Source organism: Haliotis asinina, chromosome 11, assembly GCF_037392515.1.
Source record: "Haliotis asinina isolate JCU_RB_2024 chromosome 11, JCU_Hal_asi_v2, whole genome shotgun sequence".
Lineage (NCBI taxonomy): Eukaryota > Metazoa > Mollusca > Gastropoda > Lepetellida > Haliotidae > Haliotis > Haliotis asinina.
In genome coordinates, this window is record NC_090290.1 from 50,364,265 (window position 1) to 50,383,080 (window position 18,816).

The window sequence follows — 18,816 nt, forward strand, 5'->3', positions numbered from 1 at the left end:
CATCAATACCACAGCTGTTAAACACACGTTGTACCCATGTGGGGACTCAAACTCGGGTCTTAGGCGAACGCTGTAACGAACAGACTTCCCCACCGCGCCCCTCTATTATCTATATAAGTACAATGTCTGAAGCCCATTTCTAGTGTTCCTCTCACTCATACTGTCAAGATATTTCCTAAAGTGCCGTAAAACCATTCTCATTTACCTATCACAACACAACCATCTGATCAGTTTACATGCAACGATTTTTCTCAACTCCCTAGGGAGAATTACATCCACGGGTCAGTATATTTGTGATTCCAGATTCAAACCGGTTGATGTCGGGGTTGTTGTTATTGCTATGTGGATAAATTATTATCTGATCAAGAGGTTGTGAGTTAACACCGCACACTGTCATATTCCAGCTGTGTGATAGTAAACAGTCAAGTCTGGACCAGATAGTCCAGTGATCAACATCATGAGGTCTACGCAATAGGGATAGCAATACAATGATATTAATTAATGTCAACCAAGTCAGCCCGACCACTCGATATCATTAGTCGCCTCTTAGGAGCAAGCATGGATTACTGATGATCAATCTTTACCAGTTCCCAATTTTACCGGATCTTTACATGTACAGGTCTCTGATCAACATACGTGACTATGTTCCTGTATAACACATGCCGCCAGAAATTCAGTAAAATGGTAAAGATGAAAAGTTCGATGCCTCTTCCTAGTCCAACCATACATTAGCGCTGAAAAATATATGGATAATACAGAAAATAGACTCTCATAACTTAGAATTACAGCTTGTCAGTCTCTCTGGAAATAATCTTGAAAGGTTCTTGTCAAGGCTCGGAACGTACAGCATTAATTCGTAATCCGTAATCCGTAATCCCAGTTTTCTCATAGAATAATCTCTGCACACATTTTCAACAGCGACTGCCCTAATAACTCGTATTCATTATGCCGAGGAGATTATGGCTTACAAATTGTGGAGATTACGCGTCAATTTGGAGAACATGCAGCGTCCGGGAGGACGTTCGTTCGTCACGTCTTGATGTTGGTTCGATTTTTAACATGAGTAAAACATTATGAATCCGAAGCCTGGTGAGGGCACCGGTGTGGTCTGTCGTCCCGTGCCTAGCGCTCAGGTCACAAGTCAGTGGAAGATAAGCACCACTCGGCGCGGAGTGAGTGTGGATGGGTGACCTTGACCGAGTTTAGCAGCTTGATGAGACGCTACAAAAGTACTTTTATCGCTATCATCGATACAAATGGATGTATTGCTGTCTTTCGTGGTCTGCAAGAAATGGCTTTAATCGTAATTAACCTGCTGGCATCTGTGACAAATATACAATTCATGGCAGTCAATATAAAGAAAATAAAATTCTCTGACAAAGTCGAATAAGGAAGACCAATAATAAAAGAAAACGGTTTTATATCTTGAGAGAGATGCCTGTTTTCGAAATTCCGCATGGTTTTTTAGTCTTTTTTTGTTTTTGTTTTTGTGGGTTTCATTGTTTCGTTTTCAAATTTGTTAGTGTATCTATTCGATTGAAAAGAGTATCTGTAAGCTATGTGGAAATGGGCGATGACTAGTGAGATGAAATGTATGGATATTTCATATCGTTCGCAGTCAGGGAGAAGTGCATTTTCCATGGCACATTCGCAGACATCTAGAGTTTAATAAGAAATGGCATTCCAGGATGGTGGGCCACAACAACTTTAACTAGAATAATCAATATATCATTCCATAGCTAACACGTCATCAGAAATGAGTGATAAATCCTGTTCGTATCAATGATACGTGTCATGTCTATTTCAGATGTCGACGTAGAGGTTACAACTCCGTATTCCTGTGAGGACGTCGCATTATCCGACATCCAATGTCGACCTTGACATCTTCATCACGTCAGTGACGGCAACAAAGATGACAACAGCGTCTGTGACGGCACTAGTCCTGCTAGTTTGTATGGTAAGTTATGCTATCAAACAGGCTTACTATACCAAACAGCCATGTACAATGCTTCCACACATCCCGCAGGGGGCGTCCATGACACTGTACAGAGTTGCGTCCCTTTGTAATGAAAACGGTCATTAGCTCGCACCTCAGTGTCTGTTCACCATTCCGATACTACTATCCGAGCCTAAATAGTGATGAAGGTTCAAAATCCATGTGGTGAGTGAGTAGATTTGCTTTTTCCGCCACTTGTAGCCATATTCCACAATATGACGGCAGGGGACGCCAGGAATGGGGAATCAATTAACCATTAGACTCCCCCGCCGCCCATCACATATCATAAATGACGTGATCTGGAAAGGTTTTCTCTCTATCTTCCCTGTGTCCCGGTGGGGTGTTTGATTAGAACTGATATTCTGGAATCGAACCTGGTCGTGAAATTTGGCTTCAAGGATCGAGTGACGAAGATCAGTGACAGCGCTACCGTTCCCCGACGGCAAGCTGCGTTGCAATATTGATCACTGGAATGTCTGGTAGTTGAATGTATACAGGTAGCTTAACTATTGCTACCTGTGAAACGGCAAACAAATCAATGCTATGGCAACTCGAAACATATGTAATTGTCATATAACATGGATCTAAACCTACTTAAGGAGGCATAGTTCCGTTTAAGCCGTAATACTTCAAAATCAAGGTTGCCCTGACTGGTTCCCTGAATTACTCCTCCTTGATACATAGTTCATGTGGACTAGTCAATGTTTTGTTCAGATGTGAGACAATACCGTTCAACCACCGTCACTCCCTCCCTCTTACCCATTCATTCACGTACCCGTTCTAATCCAATCACTGTTCGATCCATCTACGTGATGTACAGTTACCTTTACTGTAAACTATTTTCCTTCTGAAAGCATGGTTACATTGATTTCCCTTTCTCACGTTCAGTCCCTCAGATATCGGCTGACAAATTACCGTCAACTGTCATCCCAAGACTCATTGGGGAAAAATTCACAATTAAATACCAAGTTCCAACCTTCCAAGACAGACAGATTTGAAATATGACCCGTAGTGTTTAATGTGATCTTGTAGAGAGCCGTTGAGGAGAAAAAATCCCATCCGAATCTTGCTCAGAAAGTTGTAATTAACGTCTAACCCGCTGACATGTAATGACGGTATTGTGGGGTGACTATCAATGAGAAGATATTGATATGCAATAATGAAATCAAATCATATTGCATGTTGGTAAGGAGTGTGGCAGATTGATAAACGTGTTACTACAAAACAAAGTACTTTGGACAGATCTCCAAGGTAAATCCATTGACGTTGATAAATCACTAGCTGTCAATAAACTTTATGTATTGGTTCCTCCTAACTGATTTTACTATAAAACAAAATTATATCATATATGCAGCGTATAGGTACTTAAAACATAATATTTGATACACAAAATTTGTTCGTTGGCGATAGTGAGCGATGACATTCAGAGCTCTCTAGCAGCTTAGTGCGGCAGGTGCAAATTGCATGTAGACAGTACAACATTAGTTTGTCAGATGTCATATATCTTATAACGAGCTGTTATTTATCATACAAATGTGTGAAAATAGAAACTTCTCTAGACAAGTCATTAGATAAATGGCATTTTTCAGACGTGAGGGAAGTAATATGTTGCTTACACAACACAAAATTCTCATTCATTTAGCGTCGATTCTCTACACATTTTGTAAATTCTCGTTCACTGTGGCGCATTAATATATAACACAATTGGGATGACGTCATCCCACCCTCATCGGCATACCTCGTGTAACTCTCTACGTATTTCCGTATTATGTGAACACAATCAAAGCTAAGGAGATAAAGAATAGAAAAGACCTCAAAATATATAAAGTTCCAAAACTTTCAACAGAGATGTAAATGACTTTGTAATCTCTGTACTCAGGAAAGTTGTCCTTAATAATCTAGTCATCATCGCCATCAGGTTGACCTTCATGGACCTTGTACAATGTGTGTTGCCCATTTCTAGTGCCCCCGCCGTGATATTGCTGGAATATTGCTAGGAGTGGCTCACTCACGCACAGGTGGGGAACCACAGGATTCATTGCAGGTAACGCAGAGATACAGACTAATGGTGGAGGTAATGGACAAATACGGTGCTATTTACCGGCTTATGCACAATATAATCACTGCTTCATTTCTTGCATGTGTCATCACAGGAAAACTGGAGAGTTACCACACTCCTTAAATGCATATATCTTTTACAGAAAAAGGTGTTCCGACGTGAATGATGGACTTATTTGTGAACTGAGTTTATTACCCGATAATCGTGGCCATCAATAACAATCACTTCGGTTGCTGATGGAGAAACCGACAAAGATGCCTTTTAAGACAAAGATAATCTCTAATTATTCATTGTGATCCCCATCGAAGCCCGCTTCCTTATCTTCTGGCCATTGGATCTGAAGCCGGAATAGTTTAAATGGTCCAAAAATCCTACCTCTAGGCAGTCATCAGCTCTCGCATCCCATCGCATCTCCTGGCGTCCTCTCGGTCACTGGAACACCATTGTTCGACAAAGAACAACTTACACATCATTGAGCCTAAATATCTGAAATATGTTTCCCATTACGAATTAAAATGTAGTGTATTTCGCTGTCTCGAAAGTCGTGCACACGGTGACGTATGCAACACTAAAGCTGGGTGTATCGGTTTCTGAATATTCATTAATTTACAAAGGGTGTTCAGTATCGGACGAGATATGGTTTTTAAGGGATTGTTATTGATTAGGAAATGCTTCATGTTGGAGTAATTCACAGGAACATTAAGTGAGTGAGTATGGGTTTACGAAGGGTTTGCAACATTTCAGTAATATCATGGTGGTGGACACTAGACATGGAATGTCCACATTGTACCTATGTGGGGAATCTAACCCGGATATTCGGCAAGAATGCTAGACCACTCCACCGCCCCACATTAAGGGGCCCTTAGGGGCGGATGTATGTTGAGACGAAGGCAAGTGTGTATGAATGAGTGAGTAAAGTACTACACCGCCTTTAACAACATTACATCAGAAATGGGCGTCACATGTTGTACACATGTAGGGAATCGAACCTGGGCGTTCGGAGTGACGAACGAACACTTTCCAACTAGACTATCCTACCGCCCCTACGGGTCTATGAGACATTGGTACCAGTAGCAAGTTCGCTACACGATTGCACTGCATGCGAACATTGACATTCGTCAAGTGCACATTTTGCTTGAGATATTTACTTTTCAGGGTATATGCAGTTACCCACATTTGTGACCAACACGTTTAAAACAATGTTATGGATGTAACATTCAATTTTGTTGGTCTCTCTACCTGCTGTGGTTAGCCGATAACTGATGAGCTACAATAACAACGAACTAGATATGTCATACTAGTATTTGTGTTAGTGAGTGAGTTAAAAGTGCTATGCCATCATTATATGTGTGACGCCTTTGTAATGACGCTGAGTATGCATGCATGCATTTGAATAAAATATCACCAGTCACGTTTTTTTTCCTTAACATATTGTGGGTAAAAGGCAAATTAGCGAAATAAGTTCGTACCTGCTCAAGCGATAGACAAGAAAACCATTGCATGCTGCTCCAAATTTGATACGGAAAAATATCCACGGAAAACCCTCCCTCGCTCTCTCTCTCTCTCTATATATATATTGTTCTCTCTCGTTTTCTCTCTCTCTCACCCTCTGTCCCTCCCTCTCTCTAAATCTCTCTCTATGAGAGTTCTTTCTCATTACACTCTCTCTCACTCTCTCTAGTTCTCTCGCACTTTCTTGTCCTCTCTGTCTCTCTTACATCCTCCCTCTCTCTAATTCCCCCCACTGTCTCTCTCTCTGTGTGTGCCTTGCTCTCTCTCTCACGCACTCTCTATCACTATCTCTCTCTTACTCTCTCACCTCTCTCACTCTCTCACCCTCATTCTGTCTCACTCTCAGTCTTTTTCAAATTCTAGCACTCTCTATGACTCTCCCTCTCTCTCACTCTCCTGTCTCTCCCCGTAGTCACTCTCTCTCACTCCCTTACTCTCTCCTTCACTGTCTCACGCTCTCTCTCTTTCTATTTCTCTCTCTCTCAATCTCTCTCTTATTCTCATTCGTCTCGCTGCCTCACTCTCCCATTCTCTCACCAGAGACCATCTATTATATGGTCCCTGCTCTCACTCACTCTCACTCTCTTACTCTCGCGCTCCCTCTCTCTATCACTCTTACTCTCTCACTCACTCTCTTACTGTCTCAGTCTCTCGCCTTCACTCTCACTCTGTCTCTCTCTCTGCCTCTTTCTCTCAATCTCACACACGCACTCTCAATCTCGGCCTGTCTCACTCTCACCCTTGTTCTAATTCTCTCTCTTTCTCATTCTCTTTCTCAGTCTCACTCTCAGTCTCCCTCACCTCTCTCTTTCACTCTCACACTCCCTCTGTCACTCTCACTCGCCCTCTCACTGTCAGACACACACACTCTCTCTATCTCTCTCATTCACTCTCTTTAATCGTTCACTTACTAACTCACTGGTTCGTTGTTATCAAAGAATTCCCTGCTACCGACAGTGGTTAAAATCAGGATCTAGACGATGACATTTGAAAGTTAACACTAAATCATCATCACTTTATCAATCAAATAAATGGAATTGCTTGTGATATCTTCATTTCATGATGCCGGGGGCTGCAGTCTGAGTTCTGCTTGTGTAACCGGATGATTCACAAGAGAATATATGTCTCGTTAGACAGTTTCTTTTTCAACATATTAGGAGTATAGTGGATTATTACGCAGGAATGTTATTCAACACCATCACCCCTGGTGGATAAATACTACTGCTTGCTGAAACCAGTCTTAAAGGATCCGTTGTATCATTTGAAGAAGTGTATGGGTGTGGAGAGTGCCTGCAATGTTCCAGCTATATGGCCTTGCTCTGTAAATAATCGAGCCTGGACCAGACGATCCAGTGATCAAAATCATGAGCATCGATCTCGGCAACTGGGATACAATGACATGTGTCAACCAAGATAAGTAATCATGAACACCCGACCCCGTTAGCCGTCTCTTACGACCAGCACTGGTTCCTAAAGGTCAATTCTAATACATATCTTCACGGGCCGGTTCTTCCCAGCACCCCAAATGGTAATTTCTGAATGAGGGTCTAATAAACTAAAGACTAATGATCTCTGTAACTCCCTTGATATCCTCTGTAGCCAAATGCAGCAGTAGCAATTCCAGGTAGGTCGGAGGTAGTAAATTTGCAAGTCAAAATCACATTTTGCTACCTAAAGAAAGGACAGTAGCATTAGCTTGCCCCTTGGTATTCTTTTAGTGAATCTGCTGATGTTTTCCACGTAGTCAGCGTTTTCTAAAGATAAATCTGCACGTGTGCACTTTCACTCGTTAACTTACCCATACTGGTATTTCACTTTCCCTAAAATGCTCACCGCAGCTTTTGTTGGTCATTCTATTTGCGATAGAGAGCCAGTCACCCCAGTATAACATTATTGCGTCCGATGTTTGATTTCCTGCGTAAGGACGACAGCTACAGTTCCATATGGCCATGGGGATGGGGGAGGGGGGTGGGGATCAACAACAATATTAAAGAACGATGCTAGCAGAGAAGGTATTTTGCTACAGTAACCCATTTTTAATTCAAGAAGCAAATACTTGCTACTTGCTAAAAAAAGGGTTAACTTCGAAACTTCGAACACTGGGAAGGAACCAATGTATTTCATTTGTTAACGTCAGAACACCTTCATGCCAAACAAAAGGTTACGAGGAACAGGAACGCTATTTCTTAAGCAAGAGTTTAAAATCAAAATTGATAGTTTCCGCATGTTCCTTTTGTTTGCAAGGAGCAAGTTAATCTAACTTCGTGTGTGGTAAACTGAATTCGTACGTCGAATGAAGAAAACAAACGAGCCCATTTGTCGTGAGTTTTTAAATCCACGCTACATCCATCAGTACCTAAAACATTTTAAAAAATTAAAAAAATATAAAAAACACGCCACGATCTATTTACTTTTTTGAAAAACTACTATGGTTTGAATTTAAAGAAACTACCCATCAAAATATGTGTTAGCCCAACATGTGCCAGTAATTAAACATTTAGAGCGGCGTTACCATAAAACATACCATTTGACTCTTTGGACTTTCAGTATCATAAAATCGAATTCACTGCTCTTAAAAATGTAGGGTAACCTCATTTTGGATTTACGATTGAAAATAATTGGAGATGTATCGGCGTCAGCCTATGTTGATATGATAATAAAGAATGTTTTGAGAGTGCATTAGCCTTTATGACCAGCAGCAGCAACAACAACAAAAACGGCTAGAAACAAACTCTAACAACTGTGTGATGCAAGAGGATTGTCAAAATTAATGGCCTATGTGTGCAGTGATTTATCGCCGTTTTTGCAAACCGTCAAAATCAAGAATGACACTCCATTCTCGTGTATAGGGAAAATACGCTGTGCATGTGTATCCCATGCATTGGGGTAACTAGAAATGGTGGTGCGTCTGGTTTGATGTCTGGGTTTGAAAGGTTAAACATTGTTAAGGCTTACTTTTCCTATCTTAATTGAAAGTTCACATCTCCCTACTTTGTTTTTAGAGAATAGAATAAAAACATCTGTTGTTTTACACACACAAAAAGAAAAAAGATTTGATTATCTCGAGAATTGGTGGATTCTACTGGTACAGTGGAGTGACGGAATCGCTAATTAGGTTGCGATGCTCTCAATATGCTTCCATGGGTAATCACGAGATTAAGGTAACGAAAGTACGATATATATGGTACAGTGTTGATGTTGCGAGAGGAAGAAGTGACAAAAGTTATGGACTGTAAACTATACGCAAATGGATTGTTTAAATACGGATATTTTTCCAGAGTCGTTTTACTGTGTTTTTGGACGTAAACAGTTTGACATTTAATCCATTAAGCGCAGGTTGATTTTGATGTTGTAATTTAGCTCGTGCTAGAAAAGATTCTGCCTTTCAGACGGAAGTGAATAAAGCCGCCTTTATACATTACACTAATTTGAAGAACATTTACCATGCAAACCTACTTCCCAAGCAGCTAGGAGTCACAGCAGAATTATATCGTTGGAGTTGTGGTTCGGCTTGTCTCTCCGCAGTTTCGGTGGTCGTTCACAGTCCATTTAGATCGAGTCAAAATAGTACAGTATGGGGAATCTAGAACGGAAGTATGGCTTTGTCGCCACTTGGGAGACATGGCATACAGTTACTGACTCAATAAACTGGACACGGACAATGTGTCCTTCGTTGTGAGGCAAGACTGAACTCCCAGAAACTCTCAGGAATCAAGCTGCCAAAGACGGTCACCCATCCAGGACTCTCCACGATAAGGGCGACGGGGTACCCTGGTGGTTAAAGCCTCCTCTAAACACCCTCAAGGGCCGGGTTCGAATCCCTACATGGGTACAATGTGTGAAGCCGTTTCTAGTGTCCCCCGCCGTGATGTTGCTGGAATATTGTTAGAGGTGGCCCCAAACCATACTTCACTCACCCAGTTATTCTTCCCGATCAGCGCTGCTTATTTAACGTCAATTAATTATGGCCTGTGCTCTGTACAAAGGCCGACACAACACAGTCACCATATGGGTAATTACGATGTTTTTAACCTCTCCTTTTGGCGATAATCATGTTTCTACATTTACCAGCTCTATACACGTGCTGGTGGATTTCATCATAATAGCAAAAGTCTGCATTACTTCGGGATTTCTTCCCCTGTGAAACTGACATGTCATCATCTAACTGACTAATGTCTCATTTTCAGGGCCATGACGCAATCGCAAGAGAGAAAATGTGCCGTCACAAATTTGGTATGCGCCCGCCTGACGAGTTTCGGTTGTATTCGTGCGCATGGTGCTATTTCCACGTGTCCCGCTCCCTGAAGCTTACCGCCAACCTCAGGACGCCGTACTTGGAGGCAAGAGTGAACGGATCCACATTCTCCAAAGGCTCCTTGCTCATACCGGATGTCAAGAACGCCACCTGCCGGAGAATGATATGTGAGACTTTAACGCCCGATTTGTGTGACCGTTGGAGTATGTGTTGCCACCATGCTGAAGACTGCTGTCGTCGTCAAATTGAAGCCCCGCCCCATACCAACACCACGTGTCACCGCACGTGGGATGGCTACGGATGTTGGGATGATACGGCTCCTGGTACCACCACCTTCCTCAGCTGCCCTAGCTTTCTGGAGTACGCGGTACCTACACGTAAGTCAATGTCAGTCATAGACGAGACTGCCCATCAAATATGTAGCATTTTGAACACTGTGTGGTCTTGTTGAAAAAATATGTACAATTAGTACAATCCGTCTGATTTGATTTGAAACCGATCAATTCCTCACTAACTTAAAATCCAATAAAGGCAACAAAGCCAAATTTTGCACAGTCACATGAAATCACAGACAGCAGTGATGGTTTGTGAATATTCCAAGGAAATGACGGCGGTTTGTAAAGAATTGAGTCCGAACCACACAATCCTGTGATCAACAGCAAAAACACAAACCTAAGCAATTGGGACATGTAAGCCAGCGAGCCTGGCCATCCGATTCCATGAGATGCCTCTTACGACAAGCATAGGTTGCTGAAGTTCAATATTATTCTAACCAAGATCTTCATATGTGTGTTAAATTGTCATATCCTTCAGTTTGTCCTGATATGACCACGGACAAAGAAAACAGATGCTTAAACTCTGATATGAATCCTTTATTACAGATATTTCTTTGTAATTAGGAGTGAGTTTTATCACATTTTTTCTTAGATTGTATATTATTATTATTGTGGTCGTATATCATCCGAAGTTGTTACATGGTACGGTGTGGTCCCTTATTGCATGCATCGGTTATGTGGTCTATACGCTATGTTCTACAGGTAATGCAATCAAGCAGTGCAATGCTGACGGTACCTGGTACAAAAAGAAGCTTCTTGACTGGACAGACTACACGCCGTGCCTCGACAAGGAGGTGAGCAAATCACATAGTTAATCTCCCAGGTCTCTACACGTCAGGAACTGTTAGTGGGCTCGAGAGTGAGTGTGTTATGTTTTACGTCGCTTTGAACAATGTTACAGCATCATTGCTGTGGAGAACACCAGAAACTAGCTTCATACATTGTACACATGTGGTGCATTAGACTCCCTTACCGCCCCGGATCTGGTGGTAGTAAACTAGGAATTTATAATACTCCCAAGGCTCTTGCTCTGTCTGTGCGAAACTCAACGATGTAATGTAACGAGCATCGTATCGTACCAGGTACCCAGTTTTACTGCTGGGTAGACGGGGGCAATCTTGAATAACCTCACTAGCTTTAGGTGAGATCATTGTGGGATCAATATATGTGCTTCATTGGGGGGCAGGACTGAAGTACCAGAGAGTCTCTGGAGTCAAGCTTCCAAACACAGTCATGCATCCAAAAACTCTCCGCACCCATCGTTGCTTAACTTCAACTGATTTTGACCTGAGCTCTACCCACAGGTCCACACACCGCCACTCAAACTCAACTTCTACTCATATATGTTTTTTTTTTACGTGCGCTCTGAACATTCCTGTGCTTCCTTCCAGGAGTCACCAATGAGCAATACAGACGTCCGCAGTTCCAGTCAGAATCCCATGTTAGGTGTGACTAACTTTGGGCCATATAGCCACGCACATCGCTATACTTGGTTACCTCTCTTATCTGTGCAGGATCCGGTGCTTGTACATTCGAATCTCATTAGTTTCCCCTATTGTGATAACTTACCAGCAAATCCCGCTGTAAGAGGGTGTTACCAATCTGCATCTTCAGTCATTTTGGTCACTGACTCACATCAGATTCCAAATACTGTTACAATGTGTTAAGCCCTTTTCTGGTGTCCCCTGCTGTGATATTGCCAGAATATTGCTAGCAGCGGCGTAAAACTAAACTCACTCACATCACTCTGATCTGCAACGATAAGAAATACTAGTCCACACAAATTTCACGCATCGTAATAAATAGTCTCTGGTGTGGATTCATCCCACTGAGTGGATCTGATATTAACTGCGTGCTTCCTGGCCCTAGACTGTCTTAAAAGCACGTAAAGGTTAAACAAAAAGTGATTTCGCTTGAAGACATGCCGAGGCCTTTAACGACATTATTATCGCTGTCACATTCATTGATAGCAATAACCCAGTGACGACAAATCAATACGAGATGTTTTAAGACGTTTTCACACATTTCCCCTAATGCAGATGTGTTCAAATAGCATCAGAAAAACGTAATTGTGTAATTCTCCAAATATGAAACCAAACACACTTGGCCCTTTCAAAGATAATCAGCGAGACGCGACAAATCTGTGGATGACTGTGTTTAGCGCTTGGATAGAAGACAGCCCGGAATGATATTTTATTCGATATCACTAATAACGTGCTTCAAACAAAAAAGGAGCACATTAAGCACAGTGCCTGGCAGTGGAAAGTAGGTGTGTAAACAGTACAAGCATCATTGTTCCAAGGGATATTGGCACAGGTTTCTGGACCAGCTATCATGTGACAATACACACCGCTTAATGTCCAGCTGCTCGACCATTCAGACCATGGATTGGAGCGTTGTCCACTTCGCCTCCAACAGCCTATTTGCTTCTTTGATCAGTATTGCGGGAAGACGGCAGGAGGGCCTGCAAGAATAGATCGGTAATTCTCTTCCTTGAACGGAGGGTTTCGTCTAGTTCATCATTGAATCATCATCCTTCTCTGCCCATTAGCTGTTTAACAACAGCGGAATAAAACATCCTTTGTCGGTAAATTGAAAGCTTTTCTCATAAGAGATGCAGCGACAGTTTTTTTAGGACTGAGTAAATTGCACAGTTTTTGTTCCCGTGGCAAGAAAATGCATTCTGATCATTTTAACTCTAAGTTAGTTTATAACAGCGGGATTGTCAGATCGCGTTGCAAGAAATTGCTTCTCTTCATTCATCATTAAATGGGTACCCGATGACAGAAGTCATCTGACTGTTAAGCCTGGGTTTTCCGGGGTAATAATGTATAAGATCCTCAGGCATGCACGTGAAAACAGGCTCTGAGTGAATTTAGTCATACGCCGCTTTTAGCAATATATCACCAATATCAGGGCGGACGACACCAGAAATGAGCTTCATACATTGTACCTATGTGGGGAATCGAAACACTTCATCCACAACTTTCTAACGCTTTAACCGCTAGGCTATCCCCCCTGCCCCTAAGTAATGGTTTCTTTGGCGAGAGGGTTTTTGCATCGTTTTCAAGTATGGACTTAAAGAAGTTGTCATCCACATGTACCTGTTCTGTCAAATATGTTATGTAGTACCTGGTAACCAATCACGACCTACCGTCGAATCCCTGAAAACTCAGTGACGATCCCAGATCTTCACAGTAATGACGAATAGAAATGTACCTTTTTCCTTGAACTCTGTAGAGAGTGGAGACTGCATGAACCCTACTAGGGAATTTCTACCACGGAAATCTCCATTACATATTCAGAAACGTGTAAAAACATATTGCTACTTTGCCTTGCCTTTTTTATATTCTCTTACCATCCTAACGCAATTGACAAACCCGTATATCGTTAACATGCATTTTACGAGGACACCTTCAGAAGTAAATAGATAGGAAGTCTTTTCCAACACAGATTCTATCACCAAAGGATGGTTAAGATGTAAGCAAGACTCGGTTGAATCAGTCCACACTGATTCGGGATATGGGGATGAACTTTATAGAAAGGTGTATTTATCCCAGCAAACGTCACTGCTTTCACAATCATGATCAGTCAAACAGGAACATGCTACCGTTTTGTCAGTGATAACCCGTAACAGGATAAACATATGCGTCAAGTTGTGTCGCATTACTGTCCTTCGTGGTAGCATATCTGTCTATCTCTTATTGTCAAATTTGAGAAACGGGGACACGGCACAGCGTCATTACAAGACTAACCACAATATGTTTCTACAATTTCATTAATAACCTCATATTCAGCCACTGGCCATAATTGAGTTATTTTTCAATCGAGTGTATATTAGCTAAGTTTGGCATGTTTGAGTGATAACCCGTAGTACTTGAACAAACGTCGGAGACCTTTAGTGTACAGTCCTCGAAGAGATACTATGCACAACATTCTGCAGTTTCACTTGGAAGCCTGTATTCAATCAGTGGGCATAGTTGAGTTATTTTTTTATTCGAGTGTATAAATAAGCTAATTTTGGCATGTTTTGGGTGCTAACCTTTAGCAGTTGGACAAACCAATGAGGCATTTCGTGTGGTGTTACAGTCCTGCGTCTTGCAGCGTATCTAACCCTTGCAAGTGTGAGACACGTAACGATGTAGTGTCACTACAACGCTAAGTAGTTTCACCAGTGACCCCAATTTCTGTGGCTCTGTATAATTGAGTTATTTTTTCATTCGGTAGGAGTAAATCAGACGAAGACGGTTTACACAATAAACTAGGGCGGTGAGAAGATTGATACTAATGTTGTACTGTGGCGTCAAATGCCAGTCGGAATCCATGGAAAATTGTATCCCTGTCGAGCTGTTGCACTAATGGCGATCTGGTAGCAGCCGTAGGCAGCAGTTGGTGAAATACTGGTGATAAAAGCTGGATAAAATAAAATGCTGGAGATGTTTTATGATACCGTGCTAGCCGAATCTGGAAGCAGCAGACCAACTGCTTAGTTCTGTACACGGAGTATATTCCTGCTGCTAGCTATAGTAATATTTACAATAGTGACACGTAAAGATCCGGGGAAGAACAGGCCTTCAGCAAACTACACTTGCAATAAAATGCGACTATGCTTGCCGTAAGTGTCGAAATAACGGGATCGGGTGGTCAGGCTCGCTGTCTTGGTTGACACATGTCATGGGTTCGCAGTTGCGCAGATCGATGCTCATGCAGTTGATCACTGCTTTGTCTGGTCCAGACTCGATTACTTACAGAACGCCGCCATGTAACTGTTTTAGTTCTAAGTGCGGCGTAAAACTAAACTCTTACGACAAGCATAGTCGCCTTTTGTGGAAGGCATGGATTGCTGAGGACATACCCGGATCTTCATGGGTCGTATATTTGGAAAGATTCAAGACGTGCACATTTTCAAGGCATCTTTCTTTGAGAATATTCATACAACGCATGCAGTATGTCATTAAGCTTTTCCGACGTAGCGAGATCAAAGTCGTTTGTTGAAATGTGATCACACACAACGGTGAAAACTCAATATGCTGTTCGGAGTAGGGCGAATCTCAAAATTAAACACCATGTGTGGTCTTATACAAATATACCACTTGTGAGCATAGAAGACAATAATTTTCTCTTTCAGAAATCCATTAAAACAAGGTTTATAAAAAAAAAAATAATCTTGTCGTGCACGCTTTAGAAGTCGCCGCAACTTATCAACTTCTCCCAGTATTTTTATAAAAGTCGTTGGGCTTTTTACCCGAGTGATCTTTTGCAAATAAATCACAGATCTCACATTAAGTGTGATTATTGGTCCCTCGTGTCCTTTCGTGCATTCTTAAAGCGACATCATTTGTGTATTAAAGACTTTGAGATGCCTGTTTCAGCCGTCCTTTGGGATATCATAATTATATTGACATATGCCTTTTTATTTAATAAAATCTTCATCTTACATGATCCTAATTTCTTTTTCAATGAACCTGTATTTTGCGGATTTGGTTTGCCGCTATGACGCTAAGTTGAACTGAGGAGATTGTTAACAGGATGCACACAAGCGATTCTGAATCCAGAATGTACCCCGTGAAGCAAACGTATGATCAAAGAAGTGAAAAGAAATATATTTTCGAAGAGAGTGACGCTGGTTACTTCTGCTTATGATTTTATAGCTGTCAAGTTTTGATTCGGTGATAAAGGAATCGACTTTTCGATACCATGATCCATATTGGGCATTACGGGATCAACAACATAAGCGGTTACATTCCTTTCATTATATGAGTCATTTATGAAACGAACGACAGGCTGGTCCGTGCGATAAATAGATAGAGAATACTCATACCGATACCACACGATGTCTCATTATATACGATTTATACGAGACGAGTATTATAAGGTCACAAGTTTCGTATAATTCGTATTAAATGGACCGAGTGTGGTATTTTATTTATTACTCAAGTCTAACATGCATTAATATTATTATTGTCATTTTTATGGTTTCAAAACAAAAGAAAGCAAAAAAAAAATAGAAAAACAAAAAACCGGTTTTATAAAGAGGTTCCGGAAGAACTGTGTACTGTAGAACACTTTTAGCATTACGCCATACTGTAATGACGTCACTACGTCTGCCCCCTTGGTAACCGACGTCACGAACAGCGTCAAACAGTAAACTACTCCGTACCACCCCGTTTCTTGGTTTGCAGTTTACTTTATTCAGCTAATATCACTGATGGAAACATAGCTAATATCACTGGTGGAAACATTAATTGCGTCTATGTTCTTCGACGGATATATTGCCTCAGTCCGACTGACAATTAAACAGTGACACGCCACTTTCGCAATGTTTCCACAATGCATATAGGCTGTATGATGAATGAATTCACGTGTTTGTTATGAATGAAAATGTACTTCCGTCACAACGTGGCGTGATTGAGAGGTCACCGGTTATCCAATCAAATCGTTAGAATCTTAGGTCAAGTCGTTACGACACAGGTCAACCTGTTACGACAGTCGTGTAACGTACGAGATTAGTATAGTATCTATACGTTGACCACGTGGGTAATAACATGTTTTATTTACTTCCCTGTTTAATAAGTTGTATTCTTTAGATTTCGCGTAACGAATGTGTTAGCTAATCGCTGAAACCTTGACACAGAACGACAGAGTGATATTCACTAGAGCCAGACGGAGTTTTCCATCATCATGATTTCCCAATGCAGGCACCAGCCAAAGAAACAAAATTGCAATTTGGTCTTGTTGCTGCTGCAGACTTCATCATCACCTTGACAGGTAACACACCCGTGTATGGTTAAAAATCTTTCACGAAGAAAACTGAAGAGCCTAATGAACAGGAAGTCTTGATTCTATCACGACGGGGTGTAAAACGTCTCCGAAACAATCGACCACATCAATCAGCACTGAAGGCAGACATGGTGAAGGAAATTTAAATGTGTATTAATCGCAGCAAACGCCAACTTTCTCGATCAGTCAGACAAGAACCTGCTGGAGTGGTTTGGGTGATAACCCGAAGCAGTTGGACAAACATATCAGTCAAGCTGTGTTGTGTAATACCACTGTGTCTTGCAGAGTAACTGAGGATCATTGTTGAGGGATGGAGATCTGACATTGTCTCATTAAAAGGCCAAGCACAAAACGGTTCTGTGGATTGGCTAGAACTGAGTTGTGCAGTGTAACGGAGTTGTTATATATTTGTTTGTTCGTTTGGACAAACCAATCCAGTGATCAACAATCTACGCAATTGGGATACGATAACGTGTGAACCAAATCACCGAGTCTGACTACCCGATCCCTTTAGTCGCCTCTTACGATAAACAAATGTTGGTGAAGATCAATTCCAAGTCAGTCACACAGCCTAACAAGCTTTATATAACCACATAGGACGTTAAGGTGATTGATACTAATGCTACACTATTACGGACTCAATGGATTTTTTATCCCGGTTGGGGTATTGCAATGATGGAACTTAGGAAGCAACAATAGCACATCTGGTTGCAATTGAAAAAGAGAAGTTAAATTGGTACTGGTGTAGGTTAAGAGGCATGGTGGTTGTGGAAAGGCTTAATTATGTAGAAGTATCAGTTGATCTAGGATGTTGTGGTGGTGATAGAAGTGGTGGTAGAGTGTGGTCCTGTGCATAAAGCTCAGGTCACAATCAGGTGAAGTTAAGCAACGATGGGCGCGGACAGTGCTCGGAGGAGTGACCCACAGCTTGATTGGTGAGAGTTCCTGGGACTTCAGTTCTGCCCTACAAGGAAGCACATGGCACATGTGGTCTCACTTTAGGCAAGTGAGTTTGTTCAAAATTGCCTGTGTTCACCCAGACGAAAATGGGTACCCGGTGGGATAAGTCATGTGACTATTACCCTCTAGCGCCCAACAGGCAGCCCTGGTTATCCGGGGTAATAATATGCCTGCTTTGACTGTTGGGCTATGGGCATTCACCTCGCAATATAAATGCATATATTGTTATTATTAAGTCGAGTCAAACAAAAAGAGGGTAGAGGAGAAGGATGATGATGTTGATGATGTTGTTGATCATGATTATGATGATGAAGATGATGATGAAGATGATGATGATGAAGATGAAGATGATGATGATGATGATGATGATGATGATGATGATGATGATGACGACGACGATTACGAATTGTCCATGTACTATTACATACTTCTACTGAAAACCAAGAATCACAATAGACAAGTCTTCGTATAATGTATTTAGATGTACACATACATCATTGATTACTGGCATGAGCGATAACAACCCCAAGCTTGATTTGATCCTGAGTCTCCATGACCTAACATAGTACCCTGGAGAGACTGAGGTGCCATACCCTTGTAAGTGAGAGAGAGAGAGAGTTAGTACGTCCTTTAACATTTGAGCCAGCGGTCGAAAGGAATGTATTGATTTGATAATACTCGATCGGTCCTTATTACTTTCGAAATTCTCTGTTAATACATATGAAATAAGATGAAAAAGTCATTCAAATGAAATTTGAGTGATACGTGTCAATGTTTTGTTTTTTATTCCATTTCAATTCTCAAATACATTACATATGATCTAGAAGACAGTATGTGTGACATTACTGGGGTTTAGAAGGGTTATAACAGACATAGTTACATACAATACCGTTAACGTTTCGTTAACGTTAACGTTAAC

At 41.4% G+C, this 18,816-nt stretch overlaps 1 protein-coding gene across 1 annotated transcript in view; it reads left to right on the forward strand.

Annotated features, from left to right (window-relative positions):
* The first annotated feature begins 1,807 nt into the window (after positions 1–1,807).
* The window catches only part of LOC137255953 (calcitonin gene-related peptide type 1 receptor-like), a 37,151-nt gene continuing 20,142 nt past the window's right edge, over positions 1,808–18,816 (forward strand). The window contains exons 1-3 of the mRNA XM_067793562.1: positions 1,808–1,957; positions 9,755–10,199; positions 10,860–10,951. Coding sequence (XP_067649663.1) covers positions 1,913–1,957; positions 9,755–10,199; positions 10,860–10,951 — 582 coding nt within the window. The 5' untranslated portion in view covers positions 1,808–1,912. The remainder of the gene's footprint in view (positions 1,958–9,754; positions 10,200–10,859; positions 10,952–18,816) is intronic.